The sequence below is a fragment of the Podarcis vaucheri genome, assembly GCF_965113315.1.
Source record: "Podarcis vaucheri genome assembly, chromosome: 6".
Classification (NCBI taxonomy): domain Eukaryota; kingdom Metazoa; phylum Chordata; class Lepidosauria; order Squamata; family Lacertidae; genus Podarcis; species Podarcis vaucheri.
In genome coordinates, this window is record NC_138764.1 from 78,559,709 (window position 1) to 78,583,500 (window position 23,792).

General features: G+C 39.8%; 1 protein-coding gene across 3 annotated transcripts in view; it reads left to right on the forward strand.

Annotated features, from left to right (window-relative positions):
• ITCH (itchy E3 ubiquitin protein ligase) overlaps positions 1-23,792 on the forward strand; it is a 49,642-nt gene that overhangs the window by 16,416 nt on the left and 9,434 nt on the right. Inside the window, exons 1-16 of one of the 3 annotated variants that reach the window (XM_082225950.1) lie at positions 417-553; positions 2,475-2,616; positions 3,994-4,118; positions 4,970-5,107; positions 5,779-5,821; positions 8,379-8,548; positions 9,355-9,577; positions 11,684-11,779; positions 12,495-12,669; positions 13,837-13,897; positions 14,974-15,058; positions 18,481-18,609; positions 19,741-19,813; positions 20,955-21,026; positions 21,289-21,377; positions 22,870-23,029. In XM_082225950.1, the coding sequence (XP_082082076.1) occupies positions 547-553; positions 2,475-2,616; positions 3,994-4,118; positions 4,970-5,107; positions 5,779-5,821; positions 8,379-8,548; positions 9,355-9,577; positions 11,684-11,779; positions 12,495-12,669; positions 13,837-13,897; positions 14,974-15,058; positions 18,481-18,609; positions 19,741-19,813; positions 20,955-21,026; positions 21,289-21,377; positions 22,870-23,029 (1,788 nt within the window). In that variant the 5' untranslated portion in view covers positions 417-546. Of the gene's footprint in view, positions 1-416; positions 554-2,474; positions 2,617-3,993; positions 4,119-4,969; positions 5,108-5,778; positions 5,822-8,378; positions 8,549-9,354; positions 9,578-11,683; positions 11,780-12,494; positions 12,670-13,836; positions 13,898-14,973; positions 15,059-18,480; positions 18,610-19,740; positions 19,814-20,954; positions 21,027-21,288; positions 21,378-22,869; positions 23,030-23,792 lie in introns of those variants that run through there. The other 2 variants (XM_082225949.1, XM_082225951.1) reach the window with 2 other exon arrangements.

Genomic DNA, 23,792 nt, shown 5'->3' on the forward strand with positions numbered 1-23,792 from the left:
AGGCACTGGGGGCGGTGTTGCAACTTACTTTTAAAGTCCGTTTTGTTTTGAAAAATCTGTTTCATCTATCATAACTGTGTTGTAAGTAGTTAACACAGAATCTACTTCCTACAAATTATTTATTATGTTAGAATTTAGCATCTTCACCTTGTGTATAACACCCATGAGTGTTGCTTTAGAAAAAATGTCCCAGTGGGGCCTCACCTGAGTCAAGAAAAATTGAGTGTTACCAAGGAAAGATTGGCTTAGCTAGTCAATACTTGCAATGACCCAGACACTAGTGCATCCACTGTAAAAACAGGGAGAGGATTGTGTAGGTCTGCAGCATTGTCAGTCAAGATAATGACATCATAAGAGACTGCCAACATTGGGGAGACTGGATATGGAGAGATCTCAGCCAGGAAATGGGGAGGTTGGGGGAAAGGAGTTTAAGCAACCTCGGCTATCTATCAAGAGGTAGGCAGACTGGCCCAGGAGGCAACAGATAAGCTTGCCTTCATGATCATAAGCAATATGTAGAGAATTCCACTTATCTCCAAGCAACAGATGACATGTTCTATGATTGACCACTCACACAAGTGATAAGCCATATAGCCCAGTAGTTGCCACTTCTTAGCCACTTCCACATATGCAGTGTGTACTTGTTTGTTTGTTTACATGGAATTATCTGTTTACATGGAATTATCTGTTTACATGGCACTTAACAAAGAACATGTTTGCCTTGCCCCTACCTCAAGAGGTTTATAGGGAAACAGAAGAAGGGAAGGGAACTGATGGCAGGGTTGAACAAGGGAAGAAAGTGCAATTATTTTAGTTACATGCGCTTTAGTTGCAGGATATTGAGAACAGAGGGTTGTTTCAAAGGCTTCATGAAAAATGTGTGGAAGGGCTTGAAGCAAGTGACCACAGGTAGTCACATGGAGAGATGTTCTGGAAGACCATTCCAATCATAAAGGAAAGCAAGGGAGAAAGAGTGGGTTTGTTTCAAGTAGCAGAAGATCTCTTCAAATAATTGAGTAGAGTGGACCTGGGTAAGTGAAAATCACAGGAAGCGGTGTGTTGGGATAGAACAACAGGAAAAAATTGGGGGTGGGGGGAGAAACATGGAGGGTTTTGAAGATAAGGGCAAGAAGTTTATGTAACATCCTGGTGCAGGCAAAAAATCAATTCTGGGATTTAAAGAAGGGCTTGAAGTGGTCAGTCTGACAAGATATGTGAGTAATTTTGGCAGTAAAAGTGCTAGGTAGATGTGAACAGTTGATGGTGAGGCAAGACCAGAGAGAAATAAGCCACTTGCAATGGTGCGAGCAGAAAGAAAATATTTCTTAGCTGAGTGGTAAAATTGCCCCAGCTAAGTGGTACAATTTCTAAAGAGAAAGATTTTTATTTGCTTGATGTTAATTTTGTCGAGTCAGGCTCACTTTCTCATTACTTAAATCACACACTGAAGAACACATTTCAGCTTTCTAAATAAAGCACATTTGTTTAAAACTTACTACTTATTTCACTTTCGTAACTGCAGCGAGAGACTCAACACTTCTGGTGCTAAATTTGACTAGTGCAGCTATATAAATACCACCAAGACAACAAGAAGACATGCAAAATTAATTGGCCCACTTTTTGAAATGCTACATGCTGAAGCCAATAGTGGTAACATAAAAGATTGGTTGTGGTTGGTATGGTACAGCATAAGAATATGTGTGAGTGCAAATGGAGCACACAGAACTAAGATTGTTTCATGCATCTTTACACCTAACTTAAAATGTCTGTATCTTTATGTTTACTTTAAAACAGGGGTCAGCAACCTTTTTCAGCCATGGGCTGGTCCAACATCCCTCAGACCATGTGGTGGGCCGGACTATATTTTGGAAAAAAATGAACGAATTCCTATGCCCCACAAATAACCCAGAGATGCATTTTAAATAAAAGGGCACATTCTACTCATGTAAAAACACCAGGCAGGCCCCACAAATAACACAGAGATGCATTTTAAATAAAAGGACACATTCTACTCATGTAAAAACACGCTGATTCCTGGACCGTCCGTGGGCCGGATTGAGAAGGCGATTGGGCCGCATTTGGCCCATGGGCCTTAGGTTGCCTATCCCTGCTTTAAAAAGTGTCATGTAATTACTTAGCAAAAGGCGGGCATTCCAGCAACAAGAGCTAAATGGATCAGAATTGGGATGGTGAATATAGTTTTGGAAAGGTTTAAGAAAATTAAATGGCTTGATATAGTGATGACTTGACAAACGTTTCATCTTAGGTTTTAAATTGATTGAATGGAAGGGAAAATCTTTGGTCCAATGTAAATATTACATCCAAATGAAAGGACTTTTTGTCATGGTGTCTTTTCTGTCAATGTAAAAGAGTTGTAATTTGGCTGTGGTTCCATAATCTACTTTGCTAGGTAATAGTAGAAACTTTAGAAGTTGCTGAATCAAATAAAGCACTCATTCATTCTCTTTCAATAGTTATTTCTGCGAAGTTGAAAGAAAACAAAAACAAATGGTTTGGACCCAGCCCTTACGTGGAAGTCTCAGTTGATGGACAGTCAAAGAAAACAGAAAAGTGCAACAATACTAATAGTCCAAAATGGAAACAACATCTTACAGTGTAGGTTTGGAAATGTTCCTTATTTTCTTATTTTGTTATAAGAAACAGAAATGCAGCCGCCTTATACTGTGGGATGGATATTGACAAGAGAAAAATGCAGTTCTTATCAGAGTGTGATCATGGGAAATAGTATTTTGTTCTGAGCCATTCCCAAGATCTGTAATTGGTTTAAATGTTTTAGATTTTTTTTGTTTTGTTTTTAATTAGGCACAGAGGCAGACCAGTAGCTCTGCAAACTAGGTTATATGGGTTTCAGCCCCTTATACTGTGTAAGGTGTGGCACTAGGTGGGCTCCCTGAGCCTCATGAATGGCTATAGGGGGGAGTACAGGAAATTGTTCCATAAAAGGGAAGCCCAGAAAGTCCCAATGTACATAGGTGAGCAACTTTAAACATCTTTGTATCTGAACCAAGGTATCCAAGGAATGAGGAGGGAACTAAAGAAGCATACAGTTGCTAGAAGAAAGGATATTTCCCCTAAAACTTAGTGAAAGGTGTATATACTGTTCTTGCTTCTAAGACTTCAAAACTTGCATGTAAAAATCTGCCTGTAAGTTTTACTGTGAAATAAATACACTTAGAGTATTTTTTTATTATTGTGCACAAGGTTCCCCATTTATGTGCTACTGAAATAAACATATATTTGCAGGATTAATTTCTGTCATAAAAGCCACATTTTTCTATAAATGTTACTACTGTTTGGAATATGATAGCTCTTGGAAGATCAATTGATTTGTGCATTTTTTTTGGGGGGGGGGTCAATTTTGTAACTGTAAGTGACAGGTAAGAGCTGTTTGACAGTGGAACAGACTCCCATGAAAGGTGGTGGACTCTTCCGCCTTGGAGATTTTAAGCAGAGGTTAGGCAGCCATCTGTCATGTATAATCTAGTTGAGATTCTGTTGGAAGGGACCATGAAGGGTCATCTAGTCCCACCCCCTACAGCAGGGATCAGCAAACTTTTTCAGCAGGGGGCCAGTCCACTGTCCCTCAGACCTTGTGGGGGGCCAGACTGTATTGGGGGGGGGGAATGAATGAATTCCTGTGCCCCACAAATAACCCAGAGATGCATTTAAAATAAAAGGGCACATTCTACTCATGTTAAAACACGCTGATTCCCGGGCTGTCCGCGGGCCGGCTTTAGAAGGTAGTTGGGCCGGATCCGGCCTCCGGGCCATAGTTTGCCTACCTATGCCCTACAGTGTAGGAATCTTTGCCCAACATGGGGCTCAAATCATTGCAGGGTGTTAGATTAGATGACCCTTGGTGTCCCTTGCAATTCTACAGTTCTATAAGTCTATGATTCTAAGTTACTCAGAAGTATTTTTAAATGGAACTTGCGAGTATGCATTACAGTATTTCTTGCTTCTTCTTTTTAGAATTGTCTCACCTGTCAGCAACCTGTGCTTCCGTGTATGGAGTCACCAAACGTTGAAATCTGATGTCTTATTGGGAAGCGCCACTCTAGAAATTAAAGAGACTCTCAAAGCAAACAATATGAAACGTAAGTATACAAAAGCACATAACTTGAAATGATGTAAACTTTGGTGTGTGTGTAGGCAAATGTTAATATGAAAGATCTTAAGAAGTGTGATGCCCACCCCTGCAGTCTTTCAGAGGGTCCTAAGAACCAGAAATCATTCCACAAAGTCTCCACTAAAATTTGGTTCATTTGGAACATGTTTAGGTTCTGACTTATATGGTCCCCTTTGTGAATGGGGTTCTACAATAATAGGCCTGGCACAGAGAATATGCAACTATGCTTAAACTCTTATTATTAATTGTACGGTTATGAGGACTCTTTTATTTGATGTTAAAGATATTCATGGATGAGCTTTGCTTCTGCTGATTATTGAGAGAAGGGTGGCACAACCTGAGGATGACATAAAAATAAATGAGAATTATACATTATTCTGCTAGGGACATTTAGGGAAATCAGAACAATATACCATATAACATTAATTCATTGCTAAGAATATGATGATACCTGTTCTGTGGTAATTGTTGTGGGCTTTACCCACAAGAGCAAATGCTCTAGATGAATTCTGCTCAGTGCAGCTGTTGAATATGGACTATAATCTTTGATTGAATGGGCTGAGCATGGATGTCAAATTTAAAACAAGGAAAGCTTTAGAATCCTATTTTTCAGTAAGGGAATTACCCCCATTTAGTAAAGTTTTCTGAGGCTCACCATGTGCAGTGATCACTGAATGTGTAAGATGAAATTGAACTGTGGTCATTTCTTAAAAGCTTTCCTCAGCTTTTTCATGAAATTGTATAAACCTTAATCAGTTCACTGAAATAAAAATACAAGGCAGTTAAGAACATATTTTTTTTTTGGTATATTTTCAATAGTTGAACAAGTGGTGGTGAATATGATGCTTATTGGTGACAAGGAATCAACTGACGGGATTGGAGAGTTGTCTGTCTGCTTAGATGGCATGCAGGTAGATCCTGACCTGCTGAGTAATGGTGATGCTTCAAGCAGAAGAAGTGAGTAATATTTACCTTCTATGTGTGCACACTGCTGTTGCATCATATAACTAGTTGTTTATATTAAATAACATTTGTTATTGTTGGTAGCTTTTGGCTTTTCTTGAAGAATGCATTGAACCCTGATAAGGACTGTAAGCCAAAGTGCTTTAGGTTACAAACCTATACATGCATGCTTGAGAGTACTGAAGACAGTGACTTGGCTTGCACATAACACTAGGCCAAATCATGGCTAAGCATGAATGAGCACGCATACTGGTAGCCACAGTAAAAATTGCATCTGCTTTTCTGCTCCCCTGGTGCTTCTCCTACCACACTACCTGGAGCTAAGCCACAGTTTACCTTCGTGTTATGTCTGAAGCAGGGATCATGGTTTGTCTCAATCCAGACAAGGTTTATTCTTGGTTAACTGCTTGTGGTCTGTCTGTGGGAGGCAAATTACCGAGAGAGCCAGTAATTCCCAATCTACCTTCTGCTCACTCCAGCTCTAAAGTACAAAAAACTTTATCCATATTGGGGCTGTTGTGGGAACTCTGATCTCTTCCAATAATTAAAAGGCGAATGGCATATATTTTGACCAATAGTGAAAATCATGCATATTTATTATGTCTCTTTATAAAACAACACAAATATTAAAATAAGTTTCCATTTCCTTATTTTTAATATTAAAGGTCCTGTGCAGAATGATGGCTCCAGGGCAAAAAATGAAACAAGGTAAGGTGGTTTTCCACATCTGCAGTGGAGTTGTGGAATGCTGATAGTTGTGATGTTTAAAGTGCTGAGATTTAGCAGTTTTGTAGATATTTCAGAGTATTGGAAACTGGTTGGAAGTGGTCATGGGGATACAAGCGTCCTTAGTAGTTTTAGTACAGTGACCTTAGTTTAAGAACAGCTTAGTTTATGAACAACTCGGATTAAGAAGTTTGTGAACTTTGCCTTGGAAGCAGAACATGTTCCACTTCCTGTTGAGTGTGTTCCATGGGAAAGCACACCTTGGTTTAAGAACGCTTTGGTTTAAGAACTGACTTCCGGAATGGATTAAGTTCGTTAACCAAGGTACCACTAAATAAAAAAATTCTCCAGTAGCGACCAACTACTGCAACCAAATTCTCCTTAGAGACCAACTAAGTATGTTCTGGGTATAAGTTCTCTTGCACATGCACACTTCTTCAGATACCGTGTGCTGCGCTGGTGCTGGCTCACCAGAGCAGCTTCGTCACGCTGGCCATGTGACCCGGAAGTGTCTTCGGACGGCGCCGGCTCCCGGCCTCTAGAGTGAGATGAGCGCACAACCCTAGAGTCTGTTAAGACTGGCCCGTACAGGCAGGGGTACCTTTACCTTAAGGTACTACTGGACAATTTATTTATTTATTTTGACTGCCTCAGACCAACACAGCTACCTATCTGAATCAAGGTACCACTGTAATTGTAAGAGTGTCTAGCTTGTAAAAATCTTGGTTATAATAGACACACATTTCAAAAGAAAAGATGAAAATGAAAGCAAAATCCAGTTTCTCTTCAGATCTTCACCAATAAATAATCATTTACTCAGGCAAAAGAGTTGGTGCACGCATATTTTTAAGATGGGATGGATGACATTCTTGTTTGGGATGACTTCCCCTTCTGGAGGCAGGCAAGGTCTTCACAGGGTCTTCAAAGCTTTTCATGTCTTCTCCAAGGGAAAAGGAGCTCTCTTACCCACCATACTGACCCTGTTGTGGTCAGACGGTGAAGCCTGCAATGCAGGAATCCTTCCCACAGCCAACCCTGGGTGGACTCGAACTACCAACCTTCTGGTTAGCAGCCAGACACACTGACCCATTGCACGATTAGTCCAACTTAATTGTATGCAATAGGATAAATACCTCTGTGTCTTATCCTCTCAATTCCTTTATTCCACCCTGAAAAGCACATTGTTTGTGGTATAAAGTTTTTAGTTCTTGTAAACTGCAAGTAACAAAATATTTTATAATACCTGAGTTGACAATTTTAAAATTCCCTCAAAGCATGAAGCAGCAAGATGAATTCTGAATATATTCCACTTAAAATAGTGTTTATTAGTACCACTTGAAATATATGTCAAACAGGATCATGGGCATGTTTATGCTAAACTAAAATGCTGCTGCTGCTGCTGCTGCTAATGTTAGGCTCTTGACACTGTGAAGATTCTGACTATAAGCCTGTAAATAAATGGTGTAGTTAATTTTATGTGTAGTTTTTACTGCCTTAAATTATCAGAATCTTCCAATTGTGTTTTCTTAACACATTTTAATTAAAATATACATTTCGTTTGGTCAGGATATATCAAGAAACAAACTCATAACATATACACAAAACAATGTACATTTCAGTTGAAAAGTTAAATATGGATGTTTTTGTTAGCTATTACAAAAGTTCTTTGTGGTTATAATTGGTCACGATGTAATGATCATGACTAAAGTTTAATGATGGTTTGTTTTTTGTTCCGAGTCCAAGCTACTCAGAGCATTAACACTTGGCTCAGTTGCCTGAGACAGCCTCAGTTCATTTTAAACATTTTCTTGCTCATTATGCCAGAAATTCATAGGTCTCCTTTCACAATGTCAACCTTCCACAATAATAAAAATAATTTATTTTACAAATGGTAAGCTATTTCATCTACTTTTTATCAGGGTGGCGTTTCAAATAATTGCAGATTTGCAAATATTTGAATAAGATGTCCTGTATTTCTCTGACTCTTATAGAAGGTTTGATATCTAAGGGGCACATTTCTTGTGGTTTATGTTATTTTGCCCACTTGAAGTTTTTATAATTGAAAATAAAATGATTGTCAGTAGTTGGCTTGAGTATATGACAATTCAGCCATAACCCTACAGATGCTTTTTTGTTTGTTTGAAACCTATCTACCTATTTTATTTATTTGAGAGCTATCAACTCCTTCCAGTTGCTATCAAGTTTTGAGTATCAGTTACAAATACCAATGTAGTTTGGAAGCTGTTGTAAAATTTGTAGCCTAAAATCTAAGCTGGAGAAAAATTAATTAAGCTACAGTGTTTGTTTTATCTTTAAGGTGAGCATTATGAACCTCTGTGACTCATATTTCTGGTCCAGGAGCATATGTTTTGATGGCATCACTATATATGTTTCTGAACTTTTATAAGAACAGGGTTCTAATTTGTTTATATGAATTGTGACAAGACTTCAATTAGGAAACTTCTTTTTCATAATTATTTTAACATTCAGTGAGATCTCCATGTCTCCATGATAATTTGTATTGTGCTTTCTCATAAAGGAACAATACAAATGGTCCTGAAAGCTGTGAGTCTCCCGGGTCTAGTGACAGCAGAACATCTAATGGTAATGATTCTCCATTAATTGCAAATGGCGGTTGTAAGCCTGCTAGACCACCTAGACCATCTCGGCCACCTCCACCTACTCCACGTAGACCCTCTGCTCCACCTGGTATGTCTGCAAGAGAAAAGTATCACTTTAAAAGCTCTTGAATGCAGTGTTTGTTTGAATTATGTTTGTTCAGTGTATTCTGCCCACTGCACTAGTGTATTAAAGCTGTGTCTAATATAATAAAAGATAATGCCACATGCGCCCCCTCCAAAAAATTGTGGCTTAATTCATAATAAGCATGCTTTAGCATTTGTGAAGCCAGATATATTTCTGTCTGACCTTCAGCAAAGCATTCTTAAACTGCTGAAAGGAAAAGCTATACAGCTCAGAAGTGCATCATATGGTAATTCTGAGAACACACATTGTCCCATAGTTAAATTATGGAAGTTTTCTTCATACAAAATACTGAAGTAGCTTTATGTGACGCCTACTGAAGTTGCAGCCTGGAATTTTCTTTTCAAGGACTTCAGGCTTTCTGTGGTCAAGAGAAAGAGGCAACTGCTGCAAAAAGAATCTCTTTCATAGTGTTCTCTTAATCAGAGTACAGATTTCCTGTAAATGAAATAGAACAATGAGCCAAACTAAAATTCAAGAAGGCTTTTCCATTTAGGGTTGAACTGAGTTCTGATAGGTTTGTGGAAATGTTGTTGAAAGGGTTTCTGCCATTGACTACTTTTACTTAGAAGTCTGGGAACTTAATAACTGCTGTGTACCAAGTAGTTACTTGAGGGCGTATCTGTTCTTGCTTTGCTGTACTGCTGTCTTGGGTCCATTTCAGGGGGACAGGTGGGGTATAAATAAATATACAATACTGGAATTAAAATAAACATAATTATTTGTCTTTTTCTTGCCTGTGTTCTTTGCAGCATGTGTCAATGGTACTTCCTCCACAGAATCAGAAGGGGCTAGTGCAGGATTAGTGCCAACTACAAGTTCAGCATTGGAACAAAACTCAGAGGGAGCAACAGCAGGAACAGGTGCTCCTGCAGCAGCTGCTTTGGCCACACCACCAATATCCAGACAAGTTCAGCCAGTGACTCCAGCTTCACAGCCACATCACACAGTTAGTCAAGGTCCTCTTCCACCTGGGTAAGAGATTGATGCTCTTAGGTTTTATGTTATACATATATCTCTAACACTAATTTTCCTGCAAGATAAAAGTTTCCTCCGTCTCATCCATTTGATTTCTAAAAGCACCAAAATATACTATGCTTTATACAGTACATTGCATTTGCAGGGTGGAACTAAAAAAAGACAAAAGAGTTAAAGTAAAACCTATGTAATAATTAGAAAAAATAGAACACCAACACGGAAATGCTTGAGACAAGATGTGAGTTTTTAATTATTTAAAGCTGAGAGGTCAGCTAAATATTAAAGTGAAAGATACCATGAATTAACTGAGTTGAGAGAAATCACAGAGATGAGAAACAGCACAATGAGTGGAACTTTTTGTTCTAATTTTCATGAATTCACTCACTGCAGCTCCTTGTGCCATACACCTTTGCATTCTGTAGAGTCTGCAGACCACCAGGAATATCTTTTCAGGAAGGAAGAGGCAGGGAAGCCCTATTCCTGCAAGTAGAACTCTTCACAGTTCTTGAAATCCAAGCTAATACAGAGAGACAATCAACAGACTTTATCTAGAGCAGTAATATGAGATGAGAAAGGCAAGTATCAAAGATAATGATCATACTTTTCAGTCTTCTCAGCAATTTTTGTTGCTTGAAGAAGTGATCAAAGGCAAAAATGAATATTAGAGCATAAGATCCTTTTGTCTGTCTCCCTATCTAAGAACTACTAAGTTCAGCACTTGGCTTATGGAAAAAGATACATTTGTTTATATTGTGGCGGACTGCCCCACAGTACAGTGGTAAAAGGTAATCTGGCACGAGCACATAATTCCATAAGATCTGATAAATGACACACCCCAATAATAAGTTTTAGAAGCCTTTTTTCCCACCATGTCTATTCTCTGCAAAACACTTTAAAAAGCTATTGTATGTGCCCAAATACGATGAGGATCAGAATTTCAAAACTTCCATAGTTGAGTACCAATACAAGAAAGCCAGTATGTTTATAAATACAGTTGAATGGCTGCAGTTTGAATATGTATAGTGAGAAATGGGTACAATTCTATGTGTGTAATATATGTGATAGCATGTAGTCACAGTGGGCCAATGTGGCTGCTGTTGCTTAGTGGGTTTGGAATCTAAATGTCTTACATTTTTTGATCTTAAGTCAGTGTGATATGGTACATGTTGGAGTTGAATATGTTTTCATGGAGTATGTTTTAAAGAAGCTCTGTGGTTCACTAAATTTCTAAAGCAAGAGTACATATTCAGAATATCCAGTAATGTTAGTCATGCCATAGCAGTTTAAAAGTAGGCACTCTTCCTGAAAAATAGAAGTTTTGCCTTTCTGGCTTAGGTCAAGATTCATTTAGTTCAGTGTGCTTTCTTCCACAATGGCTAGCTAGATATCCATAGGAAGTCTGTAAGTAAGCAGGCACAAGAAAAGAACTACTGATCCACTGGTGGATTGTGGCCTACCCTTCATCCATACCTTATGAGATGGGAATTGTCAGACCTCAACCATAGGGACGGGGGTTCAGATCCTAACTTGTTGACTTTGGAGCAGACTTCTATCAGCCTAACATAGTTTACAAGATTCATATAAGATCACAACAGATAATTCCCATGTATGCTACTCTCTGCAACTTTGAGAAAGGAGGAGAACACTATAAAGATGAACAATAAATCCTATTCCTATAAAATGTGTCCAAGGGAAGGAATCACAGAATGTCCCTCAAGAGTTATATGGTACTAGTGTCATAAATACAAATGTAAAATTAAACCTGGATCTTGGTCTTTTATAGAAACAAATGTGTTTGAAAATGTCATTTTATTAATTGTCACAAGAAGATTTAGTCCTATACAGTAAGCCTGCAACTTACATGCATGGCAAAGTAAAAATCAAAAGGAATGGGAAGGGGGTGGGGTTCAAGGAAAAATGACTTTGGCATTTTGACTATATGTGATTTTAGACGCAGTCTCTGGAACGTAACCCCCGCATAAGTGGCAGGCTTACTGTATACAAAACAGACCAGGGGACCATTTGGAAATAAGAACTATGAGAAAGCAACAAGGTGAATAGGTTGGCACAATAGTACATATGAATTATTTGTGTTATTTCCAGCTGGGAACAACGAGTGGATCAACATGGCCGAGTATATTATGTAGATCATGTTGAAAAAAGAACTACATGGGATAGGCCAGAACCTCTTCCCCCAGGGTGAGTCATTTGGTGATCTGTCAAACTGTACTTGATAACATGCTTGAAGATGTCATTCCAAGCTTGCCATCTTTATGTCCAGCTTTGGTCCAGTTAAAATATTGCACTGCTGGATAGCTAAATCAAGGTTCAGTGAAAAGAAAATGGGTCTAATTTGCATTTTATTCTGTGTATGTTGAATCTTAAGACTGGCTGTAGAAATGTCAGTTATATTAGGCCATGGGAGGCCAACGGTGGCACAAACCTCCAAAATCTGTGGCATTCCTTGACAGGAACTGAAGTGCCTCTAGGCATGGATATGGTACATTTAAGCCTGCTATGCTGCTCACTGTTTCAGTAGAGGAGAATCAAAACCAGCCAAAGAAATTGGATGTGTTTGGGGTCTGCATCATAATGTTGTTGCATATGAAAGTGGTATTTTCTCATCCTTTGGACTTGTAGCACACTTCTAGAGGTTTCAAAAAAAATGGCGGGCCGATAAATAGATATTGCTACCTCAAATTAGGAAGTTCAGAGCAAAGTGCAGAACCTTTAATCAAATGATAAACCCCTTGGAATTGAGTAATAAGGTGACATAAAGCAAAACTGAGGAATTATTGTGCTGACCCGCTTTGTCCTATTATGTTGAACAAGTACTCCTGTATTCCATTCTGTCAGACTGTAGCCTACTGTGAAGTCGGTGCATTCATTTGATTATATCATCTGTGTTCTTTAGCTGGGAACGTCGAGTTGACAACATGGGCCGGATTTACTATGTTGACCATTTCACCAGAACAACAACCTGGCAGCGGCCAACTTTGGAATCTGTCCGGAATTATGAACAGTGGCAACTTCAGCGCAGCCAGCTTCAAGGAGCTATGCAACAATTTAACCAGAGGTTTATATATGGGGTGAGAACGCTGAGGATTGGGCTGGAATTCATATTGGCATAACATCAGCTAATGCAGATTAACTCAACAGCACTTGCTCTATCCTCAGCCTAAAATTCCTAATAAGTAATCACTGATACTTCACAGAGGGACACGGGAGGCGCTGTGGGTTAAACCACAGAGCCTAGGACTTGCCGATCAGAAGGTCGGCAGTTCGAATCCCCGCGACGGGGTGAGCTCCCATTGCTCGGTCCCTGCTCCTGCCAACCTAGCAGTTTGAAAGCACGTCAAAGTGCAAGTAGATAAATAGGTACCACTCCGGTGGGAAGGTAAACGATGTTTCCATGCGCTGCTCTGGTTCGCCAGAAGCGGCTTAGTCATGCTGGCCACATGGCCCGGAAGCTGTACGCTGGCTCCCTCGGCCAATAAAGCGAGATGAGTGCCGCAACTCCAGAGTCGGTCACGACTGGACCTAATGGTCAGGGTTCCCTTTTGGGTGATTGATTGCTACACGTGGAAGTTACTCATTTCCCTCCAAACATTTCAATGGAAATTTCTTTAGTATACAAAGTATAAGCTGTTTGTCAGATTTAGTTGTAGTTTAAATTGATCCTAGAGGGTTACAAATCAGATATATTTTGCCTATGGCTTCTTACTTCACCATTTGCAAGCAAACACTGTCATGTTAATTCAAGCAGCTGTAGGCAAGCACAGAGTTACTGGCAAGTTTTGTTCAAGGCATAGTGAGAGCATATTTTGATTGAACTTCACAGGATGCCATCCTTGGAAACCATATTATCAGGTCTCTGGCTTGGTATTTTTATTTTCTGCAGAATTGGATGAAAGTAGGTTGCCTCTACTGAGGAGCAGAAGTCTGTCAGATTCCAGAAAGGTGGATGCAGTGGTTGTCCTACAAGGACAGACATATTACCATTTTGGGATGGTAAAATCCTATTCCTTTCCTAGTTTTTGTGGGCATTTGTTTGGAAAAGTGAGAGAGGTACCGATGGGTAAGAAACTTGCCAAAGTTAAAACAAATAGGTCCAGGGACTATCTTGTTAGGTGATTTTACCTTCATTACAAAAAGGTAGAAAGGTCTTATAAAAAATAAAAAGTATAATGTATATGATTTATCCAAGCTTAGATTTTTCAATTAGTAGTTTACAGTATGCTTTCTTGTGATTGCAGAATCAAGACTTCACACAGAACAAAGAATTTGATCCTCTTGGTCCCCTGCCACATGGATGGGGTAAGGTCTTTAAAAGTTCTGGTTCTCAGCATCACTTATATAGTGGTCCAAGCCAACACTGAGTCTAGCTATTACTCTGCCATCATGAGGTGTTTTTTTTATTGCACTCTGATGACTCCAGAAACCTGATAAAAGTAGTAGAGTTTACTTGGGGATCACAATAATGTCACTTCAAATTCAGAGCTCTCCGGCCAGCAAGACTGCAAATCTCAGTAGGTGTTGGGCAGTCTTTGTAGATAAATTGTGTTCATATCACAAGAGGAATAGTGTAATATGTAGCACAGCTCATCTGAGAAGCATAAAGACCCATTGGTTGGCCTCCATCTGCTTCAGGAGGCAATGGAAGAGTGTGCCTTCAGGAGTGAAGACCTATATTTCATACATATTATAGTCTCTTGTCATTGAATTGGTATACAATTCTAGGGACCTCTATTAGGTTTAGTAGCAGAATCATAAGTAACAGTGTTTCATCTAGGACAGGAATCTGAGCCCTACTCTCACAACCAATCATCTGTACTGCTATCTCACATACTATTGACCTGTTCAAGGTTCTCCCTGAAGGAGATGTCCTTGACTTGGATATAAAGTGCTGTTCCACTGAGGTTTCATGAACTTAGGAAGTTAAGATGATGGAACACAATGTATTCATTAGTTGGATGATATGTTCAAACAGCTGGTATGAAATGCTAAGTTTCCAGACTGGGCATTTGGGCACAATTCAAGTCAAAGGGGGGAGCAGAACTGCCAAACACATGGGGTTCTATCTAAATAAGTGCTTGCACAAGGTGAAGTTCTCCTTGCCCTCCTGCCCTCTGCTTCCCCTTGTGTCCCTACAGAAAAGATCACGCTTAGGCAAGCTGCCTCTGCCAGATTCCTGTTCCCACTGTTCTACATCCCAAGTCTTTCATCAGGGCCCCCAACCCTTAAGAGGCTTTGTTGACAGAGAGTTCTGCAGAGGGGAGAAAGAAGTGAGATACTCCCAATAGGTCCTGACATATATAATTCACTGCCATTATCTTAAAATTAAAACTATATGTCCATGATAACTAAAATGGTCCTAATTTATATTCCCTCAGAAAAGAGAACAGACGCCAATGGCAGAGTATATTTTGTCAATCACAATACACGCATCACACAGTGGGAAGATCCCAGAAGCCAAGGGTAAGATTTTTCTCTTCTCTTAATAGTCTTCAGAACATAATCCAAAATCAAACAAACATAGGCAACATTTTGGTTTACTATTAGTTCTAAACTTTCCTTCATCCCAGAGAGATTCCCCAGCAAATAATAAATACGTAGCTCAAGATATATTAAAACCAAAACTGTTTTTACCTGACTACAACAAGCTGTTAATTGAGGGGGACAACTGTATTACTAATGGGAGGGTGTTCCAAAATGAAGGTGCCATAGCAGAGAAGGCCATATCCCAGGTCCCTGCATAATGTGCCACAGGCATAGGTGGGATCATGAATAGGACCTGCTCTGCAGATTTTAAGTCTAAGAGTGAGATATATTGGCAGAAGTTATTCATCAAGTACTTGGCGCCCAGGTTATATAGGGTTTGATATACCAGAATCAAAACCTTAAGTTGGGCCCATCAGCGAACAGGCAGCCAGTGCAGTTCTTAAGATTTGTTGAGATATGGTCCCACTTTGCAGTGCCACTCAGCTGATGGATGCATTGTCACTAGCTCCAGCTTCTCATTTAGAACTCATTGCAGTAGTGCTAAATGGGAGGTTAACCTAGCCATAGTGGTCCATGCTGTGGTTTCTTAGTTCAGGAAGGACAATAGTTGGTGAACCAGCCCTAGCTGGAAATAGGCACTTCTTGCCCCTGGAGCCACCTGAGCTTGCAGTTGAAAGTGCTGGTTCCCAGAGCACCCCCAGGCTACACACCTTGTCCTTCAGGAGGAGTGTGGTGCCAACTAACACAGGTTGCCTCAATTCCTAAATATAAGAACTATCAGCACCTGCATCATGTCCAGATTCAATCTAAGTTGGGATTGAATCAGCCCATTATCACCTCCAGACACTAGTAAAGTGGTATGGAGAGAGCAAGAGCTGGATATTATCTGCATACTAGGTATGCTGCTCTCCAAATCTCCAGATGACACTTCCTAGCAGCTTTACATAGATGTTAAAAGTGTGGGGTACAGAATGGAACCCCACAGGACCCCACAGCACAAATGCCAAAAGCAGCAGTCTGCCCTTGCTCCTACTCTGGTGGTGGTCCCGCAGATAGGAGCAGTGCCTCCAACTCACAGAACCACTCCAGGAGCACCACCATGCACTCCCCATGTTTCTTTCTCCGTACAGGTTAGTAGTCAGAGTTGCCGGGGCTGTTTCAGTGCCCAAACCAGTCTCGAAGCTAGGTTGAAATGGATCTAAACTGAAATAAGGCTAGATTTTAGACTACTAAAGCATGTTGCTTATCAAAAGTGTATTCCATGAAATTATGTCACCGTAGGTCCTAAAAGCCATTTTCTTAACTTGCAATGTCTGGACAGTTTTATCCTAAAGTATTTCCTACTATGTTCCATTAACTGTGTTGTGTTGTGTTGTGTTCTGATCCATGTATACGATGCACTTTTTCTATGCCAATAAAGGAGATTGATTGATTTTTTTAAAAATGTGTATTGAGAACATAAGGGGAAAGTAGCAGATATGAAGAAGTGGCTTCTTAAGAGGAATATTTCTTGTTGAAACAAAACATAAGAAAATTATTACTAGAAGAACAAAAAAGGAAATCCTCATATTTGCATCCATCACACAATAAAAACATTTCTTGTACTCAATATTATTTATTTTATTTGATATCATATCCTGTTATTTATTTCATAACCAGTCTTAGTGAGTTGGTGGGAAAAAGAACGTATTGCCTCTAGTGCAGTGTTACAAATTACTTGCTGGCGACTCAGCATATTATACAACCTTTGACTCATTTTGCCATTCTTTTATTGGCTAACCTAATAACATGATCAAAGGCGGAGATCTCAAAGGTCATGAGTCGTCATCTGCCTGGATGCAGGTGTTCTTAGCACCCCCTTTCTGCTGCACAAAGAACCCTCTGAAGCTGCATTCCCAAAGGCACAGGTGCTCATTGCTGCAATAGAAAGTCAGAAATCCGCCTTGCACACATGGAAGAACTTTGCCTCCTTGGATGTCAGCCAGAGTCTTGCGGAGACTTGTTTTCAATAAGCATTCTACTCCTGTTCCTTATTTCATAACTTGCTAGAATTCTTCAAAAAAGGAGGAATGGAAAAATAGCTTAATATTTTAAAGGCATAGTAGATACCCTCTAGAATATCCCCGAGAAGGATTAGAAAGTAATACATATTTGAGGCCTTAAAAACAGGCATTCTGCTAAATAATCTTCAGGTGTATCCCAGCCCTGCCCCTCTGTAATCCTGTGAGGATTTCTCCCCAAACACTTAAACACTCTGAATACACTGGAAAATGACCTGTTTATACACCTCTTACATGTAATAATGTCAACATCAACTTCATTGGACTGGTCATGTTGTGTGGATGCCTGATGATCGTCTTCCAAAGTAACTACTCTATTCCAAACTTAAAAATGTAAAGCGTAATGCTGGTGGTCAACCAAAGACATTTAAAGACTGTCTCAAGGCAAATCTAAAAAATAGTAGTATAAACACTAACAACTGGGAAACACTGGCCTGCGAGCGCTCCAGTTGGAGAACAGCCTTTACCCAAGGTGTCATGGGCTTTGAAGACACTCAAACTCAGTACACAAGGGAGAAACATGCTAAGAGGAAGGCACGCTTGGCAAATCCACACCGTGATCAACTCCTGCCCGGAAACCAATGTCCCCACTGTGAAAGGACATGTGGATCCAGAATTGGCCTCCACAGTCACTTACGGACTCATTGTTAAAACCGTGTTTATGGAAGACAATCTTACTTGGCTATGAGTGATGGCCAAAGAAGAAGAAGACATTTAGATAACATTAGCAGAGAGGGGAAATGAAGGATACACCGCCATGAAGCTCCCTGAGTTCTTTTGTGACCAACAGATAACTAAGGCAGGATCTAGACACATTAAAAAAAAGTTACAGGAAAACGTGTTATAAAGCTCATAATGGAAAATCACAAGATCAAACTCTACTGCGCCATCTGGTGTTTATAAAGCAGTTATAACGATATAATTGACGAGTATAGCTGAGTCCTAGGTAACAAGCAAACGGTGTAACCCACACATCAACCTACATTCTGTGAGCAGGATATAAAGTATTTCTGAGTCTTCTCTTACTAGGCTGTCTGGTGTAATGTTTAGTTTTTCTTCCCTATTCTGATTCCATGTGATTAATTGTAATAACACATGCTCCCTTTTGAGATGGGGATAGGCATTTAACTTCTTGACAAACTGTTTTCCATTTTGGATTTGTGGTGTTAGCTGTGCATTCCTTAGAGCTCAGTATAATTAAGAGTTCGATTTACTATCTTGGGTCTAATAAAGCTAAATGAAATACCTGGAATAGAAATGGAACAGTAGCTTTTATTTACTATGTGTGAAAAATATTTATAATTAGATTTATGTGTTGTGTGTATCTTGTTTCTGCAGTCAATTAAATGAGAAACCTTTGCCAGAGGGCTGGGAGATGAGATTCACTGTAGATGGAATTCCATATTTTGTGGATCACAATAGAAGAACAACTACCTATATTGATCCTCGTACTGGGAAATCGGCTCTGTAAGCTTTCTTACTACAATTTTGTATTACTGCTACTTCCTTTCTACTATTGGCATCTGTTATACACACTGCTGGATTGCCGTACGATTAAACTTGGTTACCTTTGGTGGTGAAAACAAATGACCCTGTTCTTAAAATGTTAGCAGAGTATGTTCAACAACTCGCCTAAGGTTTTTTTTTATGTGCTATTAAATGTTAAATACTTACATTATTTATAAAATAATATACATAATTTTTTCTTTTAGTACTTATTTAACCTGCGCTTCAGCGTTTTATCAGTTTGCTTCAAAGACCCCAAAGATTAAATTTCAAATCAGAGAATTCCCAGTTTACTCTTCACTCATCTAGCTCCCTCTATCCCCCTCCACCCTTCCCTTTTAATCACACCTATTTAGTGGAATGCGGGACGCGGGTGGCGCTGTGGGTAAAACCTCAGTGCCTAGGACTTGCCGATCGCATGGTCGGCGGTTCGAATCCCCGCGGTGGGGTGAGCTCCCGTCTTTCGGTCCCAGCTCCTGCCCACCTAGCAGTCCGAAAGCACCCCCAAGTGCAAGTAGATAAATAGGTACCGCTTTATAGCGGGAAGGTAAACGGTGTTTCCGTGTGCTGCGCTGGTGCTGGCTCGCCAGAGCAGCTTCGTCACGCTGGCCACGTGACCCGGAAGTGTCTCCGGACAGCGCTGGCCCCCGGCCTCTTAAGTGAGATGGGTGCATAACCCTAGAGTCGGACACGACTGGTCCGTACGGGCAGGGGTACCTTTACCTTTACCTTTACTTAGTGGAATGGTGAAAGTGGGAGAGGCAGTAGCAGTCAGGTTGAGGTAAGAGAAGAGGGGAAAATAGGATCAATCTCTTGCATCCTTCCCTAATGGGCTGCTACCATGCTAGGAGGAAAGGCTACAGAGGCCCATGGAAAATTACAACTCCTTGGTGTACTAGTAGCATGCCACTGAGTAAAGGGAAGAAGGGAGATGATTTTATTCCTAAGGAATAATTTATCTAGCTATATTGTAGCTATATGTGCTTCCACAAAACAAACCTTCCTTTTGTGAATCAGTTAACTAGGCAAGGAACTGAAATGGATGACAATTGCACAACTGTATTCCAGTGATTTTTTTACTTCTGTTTTCAGAGATAATGGACCCCAGATAGCATATGTTCGTGATTTCAAAGCAAAGGTCCAATACTTCCGGTTTTGGTGTCAGGTAAGTTATGTTTTATTTTGGGGAAAGAGTTTTACTGCAAGTCTCTAGTGAGTCCATTGTCATAATCTGTGTTACATAGTATGTATGTTTCTAAAAGAACTGCCAGTTCCACAAACCCCCATGCCCTGTGGGATTTCATGAGGCTTGGTGAAATTGTGGTGGTAGTAACTCTGTTGGACACTCCAAAGAAGAGTGGAGAGAGAGGATACTCAGAATCTTCCACTGCACTGTCCTCTACATTAACAAATGAATACAGTATTAATGAGAATAACTGTGATAATTTGCCATCAGATAAAAGCATTATCTTAGAGTTTGTCTTACATGCAAACTCAAAAACATCCTTGGAAGTTTTTGGCCACAGGGCAGTCATTAAATAATTAAACTTTGTCAGGTGAAAGCATTAGTAAACTAGATGAATGCGCAAAGGAGTAAGCTTCTCTCAGCATAGATTTGAATTCGAGTTGTTTTACAAAATAAAGTTTACAGAGTTTCTATTTTCACCGTGTATATTTGGAATTATTCATGAACATCAATGGGAATACCATCCACATACAACAACTTTATTTTACTGGCAATATCTAGCAATGGTGTCAATGGCCCCTTTTCAAGGATATGTGTATGCAGCAATACATTGTAAGCAGCTAGTACCACACATGGGAAAATAATTCACAGTTTCACCTATCTCTGTAAAACGGGTGGGGAACCTTTGGTCCTCTGGATATTGTAGGTCTACCACTCCCATCAGCCCCAGCCAGCATGGCCAATGGTCAAGGATGATGGGGATTGTAGTCAAGCAGCATCTAGAGGGCCACAGGTTCCCCACACCTGGTACAGATGGAAACACATCAATCTATTGCATTCATTCATGGTGGATTTGCCCTATGTGTTAGATAATGACCTGCCTGCATTCAGATTCATAGCTGATGTGCACATGTGGAAGGGATATTTTAGGATTCTTTTTTTTAACCATACACAGCTGCATCTGGCACACTTCCATATGTGTAAATACTATACTGTATATGCAAACCAGTTCCCATATGTGCAACCAGGGTTTCTTGAATTCAGTATTTTCATATACTTTATCATCTATTGTCCTATTATGTAGTTGGCTTGTTTTTCAAATCTGTTTCTTACATTTTAGCAATTGGCCCTGCCCCAGCACATTAAAATCACAGTGAGCAGAAAAACATTGTTTGAAGATTCATTTCAGCAGGTAATTGAGCTGTGCTTCAGTACTTAAAGCATTGTAAAATGTATGGGGTATGTGTATTTGATCTGAACTATATTTCAGCCCTCTCTAATCTGTTCAGTGTCAACCTTCCTCTCTAAATGGCCTGTTAAATGTTTCATGGATCTGCTGATCCAGAATAAATGAGTAAAACAGCAAAACCACCATATACCAGTGTCCATTTTAATGTACATGACTGTGTGAACAATTATTAGAATGTTAATCTTCTAATACTTCTTCCACTAAGATAATGAGCCTCAGCCCTGCGGACCTACGAAGACGTTTGTGGGTCATTTTCCCTGGAGAAGAAGGATTAGATTATGGAGGTGTTGCACGGTAGGGATGTCTTACTATGTAAAACAAATAGAACCATAGGCACTTGAAATTGTTTGGTAGGAAAACTTTTTAGACAACTCTGAGGGGTTATATTTTAAAAAAAACTGTGACCCTTTTCTTTGGAAAGTTCTATCTAATTTGGGGTTTAACTTGTCAGTATCCGGAAAAGGGAAATTTGCAGATTTAAAGCTGTGTGTGTGTTATATACACAACTTTTCAATAAACAAATTTGGGCTCTAGTATCATGGATAACATTAATATCATTGGTGAGAAAGCATCACCCTGTGGACCTAATTAGCATTCCTCATTTGACTGCAAACCATTCCTATTCATCCCACGCATGACATCACATGGCTGCAAGGGAACAATAAGGAGCTTGAAATGTGCTCTCAATTGTGCCTTGGCAAAACATGCCTGCAAATGGGCATTTTCCTTCAGCAGACTTCTCTGGTTTGCAGAGGGAAATTGTCTCCTTTACAGGCACAGTTTGAGTCCAATCAGTGCCTACAGATGGACAAAGTAAGGTTTGCTGTTGGCACCTATTAGCTGGCCACTGCCAACAGTAGGCCCCTTTGAAGTTGTCACCGATTTTGACAAGTGGGTGGCACCACCCAGCTGTCAAAGTGGCCTTTGCGGGGCGGTCAGGTTCTGGCCTTTGGGCTGAATCCAGTTCCCTACCCCTGACTTACGTATTCACGTGTCCTGGTAAGGTTTGTATCAGCTGAGTTGGGCTAGACTCACAATACTTGGTTCTTTAGCTGATGCAGCAAAAAAGTTTGATAACCACTAAAATTGATTCCTAGTTTTGTGTTTTTTGCGGCACTCAAAATAACCATACCTTTAGTGCTGGGTCAGTCCTTCATTATACATATAACTATCTTTAAAATGATTTTATCTACTCTGGCTATACTGATTGTAAGTGTCTATTCTAATGCCAAATATCCCAGCATATCAGTCAATACACTCCTCAGCTTAGAAAAAATGTAAAGTCAGCATCAGTATTTGTAAACCGAACATCTGATTCCACATCAGAAGTCACAGGGCTGCATCTTGGACATAATTAATTTCACTCAATATTGTGACATTGTTTAAGAGATGTACATGGGCATTGCAAGAATAGTGTTGGCCTGTTTATAAAGAGAACCCTGAGTTTCCTTATGCAAAAGAAAAATGATAAGCCTCAAACAGGAGCGCATGTAGGAGCTGAAGCCAGCAGAAGTAAATTGCTAATTATCTGCATCTGAACCTTGAGTAATCCTAGTCTTTTTAGAAGCACCAGAATTTCTATAACTGAGAACTACTTTTGGTGTCCTATCGAAGCACTTGACATGCTCATTCCAACTAGCTGTGGGCAGGCTGAACATAATAGATTGCCCCAATAGTTATATGTTAGCTTTGGAGGTTAAATTAGCACTATGGAATCTGTACACAATGTCTAAATCTAATACTTGGTTCTTGTGGTGTTGACTGTGAGTTCTTTATGTGGTTTCAGGGAATGGTTCTTTCTGTTGTCGCATGAAGTGCTGAACCCAATGTATTGCCTGTTTGAATATGCAGGAAAGGATAACTACTGCCTACAGATAAATCCAGCTTCTTACATCAATCCAGACCACCTGAAATACTTCCACTTTATTGGCAGATTTATTGCCATGGTGAGTTCAGAGCACAAAATAATAAATAGGGGAGTTTGTGGGAACATAGTAAGGACAAGCTGAAATTTTCCTGGTAGAATGAGGAATTTTTTTTTTTCTTAAAGTGTAGCAGAAACTCTTAAGTCCGCATGTGGGACCAGGGGAACCTAGACTGAAAAAACCCACTCTTGACAAGAGGGATTAGAATGTTGTTTGCAGTGCAGTGCATTGCACTCTTACACTCTAGTGTATTTTAAAACATACCAGGTGCTTAATTCTGTTTCTTTTCCTTAATGCTTGTGACAATAAATACATGCTTAGTCATGCTTGTGCTGTGCTGTAAATTTGGTTTATTATTATTTGATTTTTTCAAATTGTTTTATTATGAATTGTGTATTTTAAAGTTGCGCCCTACTCTAGGGCTGGTTTTAATGAAGTACGGGTTATAGGCCACCTGAGTATAATAAATAATGACTTGAATCCATTGATTTCAGTGGCTATACTGTTGAGTGTGGCTTTGCTGGATATCATCCATATTAACCTACAGCTCCAAAATATACAGTATCTTATAGCAATTTTCCGGTAAAAGCACCACCTGAAAATTCTGCCTGAGTGGAGGGGGGAAAGCCCTCTTGTGCAAGGGGAAATCCTTGCACAAGGGTTCCACAGATGGGATTCATTAGGTGAATCCCACCCATAATCTGTATCATGGGGAATTATAGCCTATTTCACACAGGGAGGGATTATACCTCACATGTTTTCTGTGCTTCCCCTTTCTCTTGTC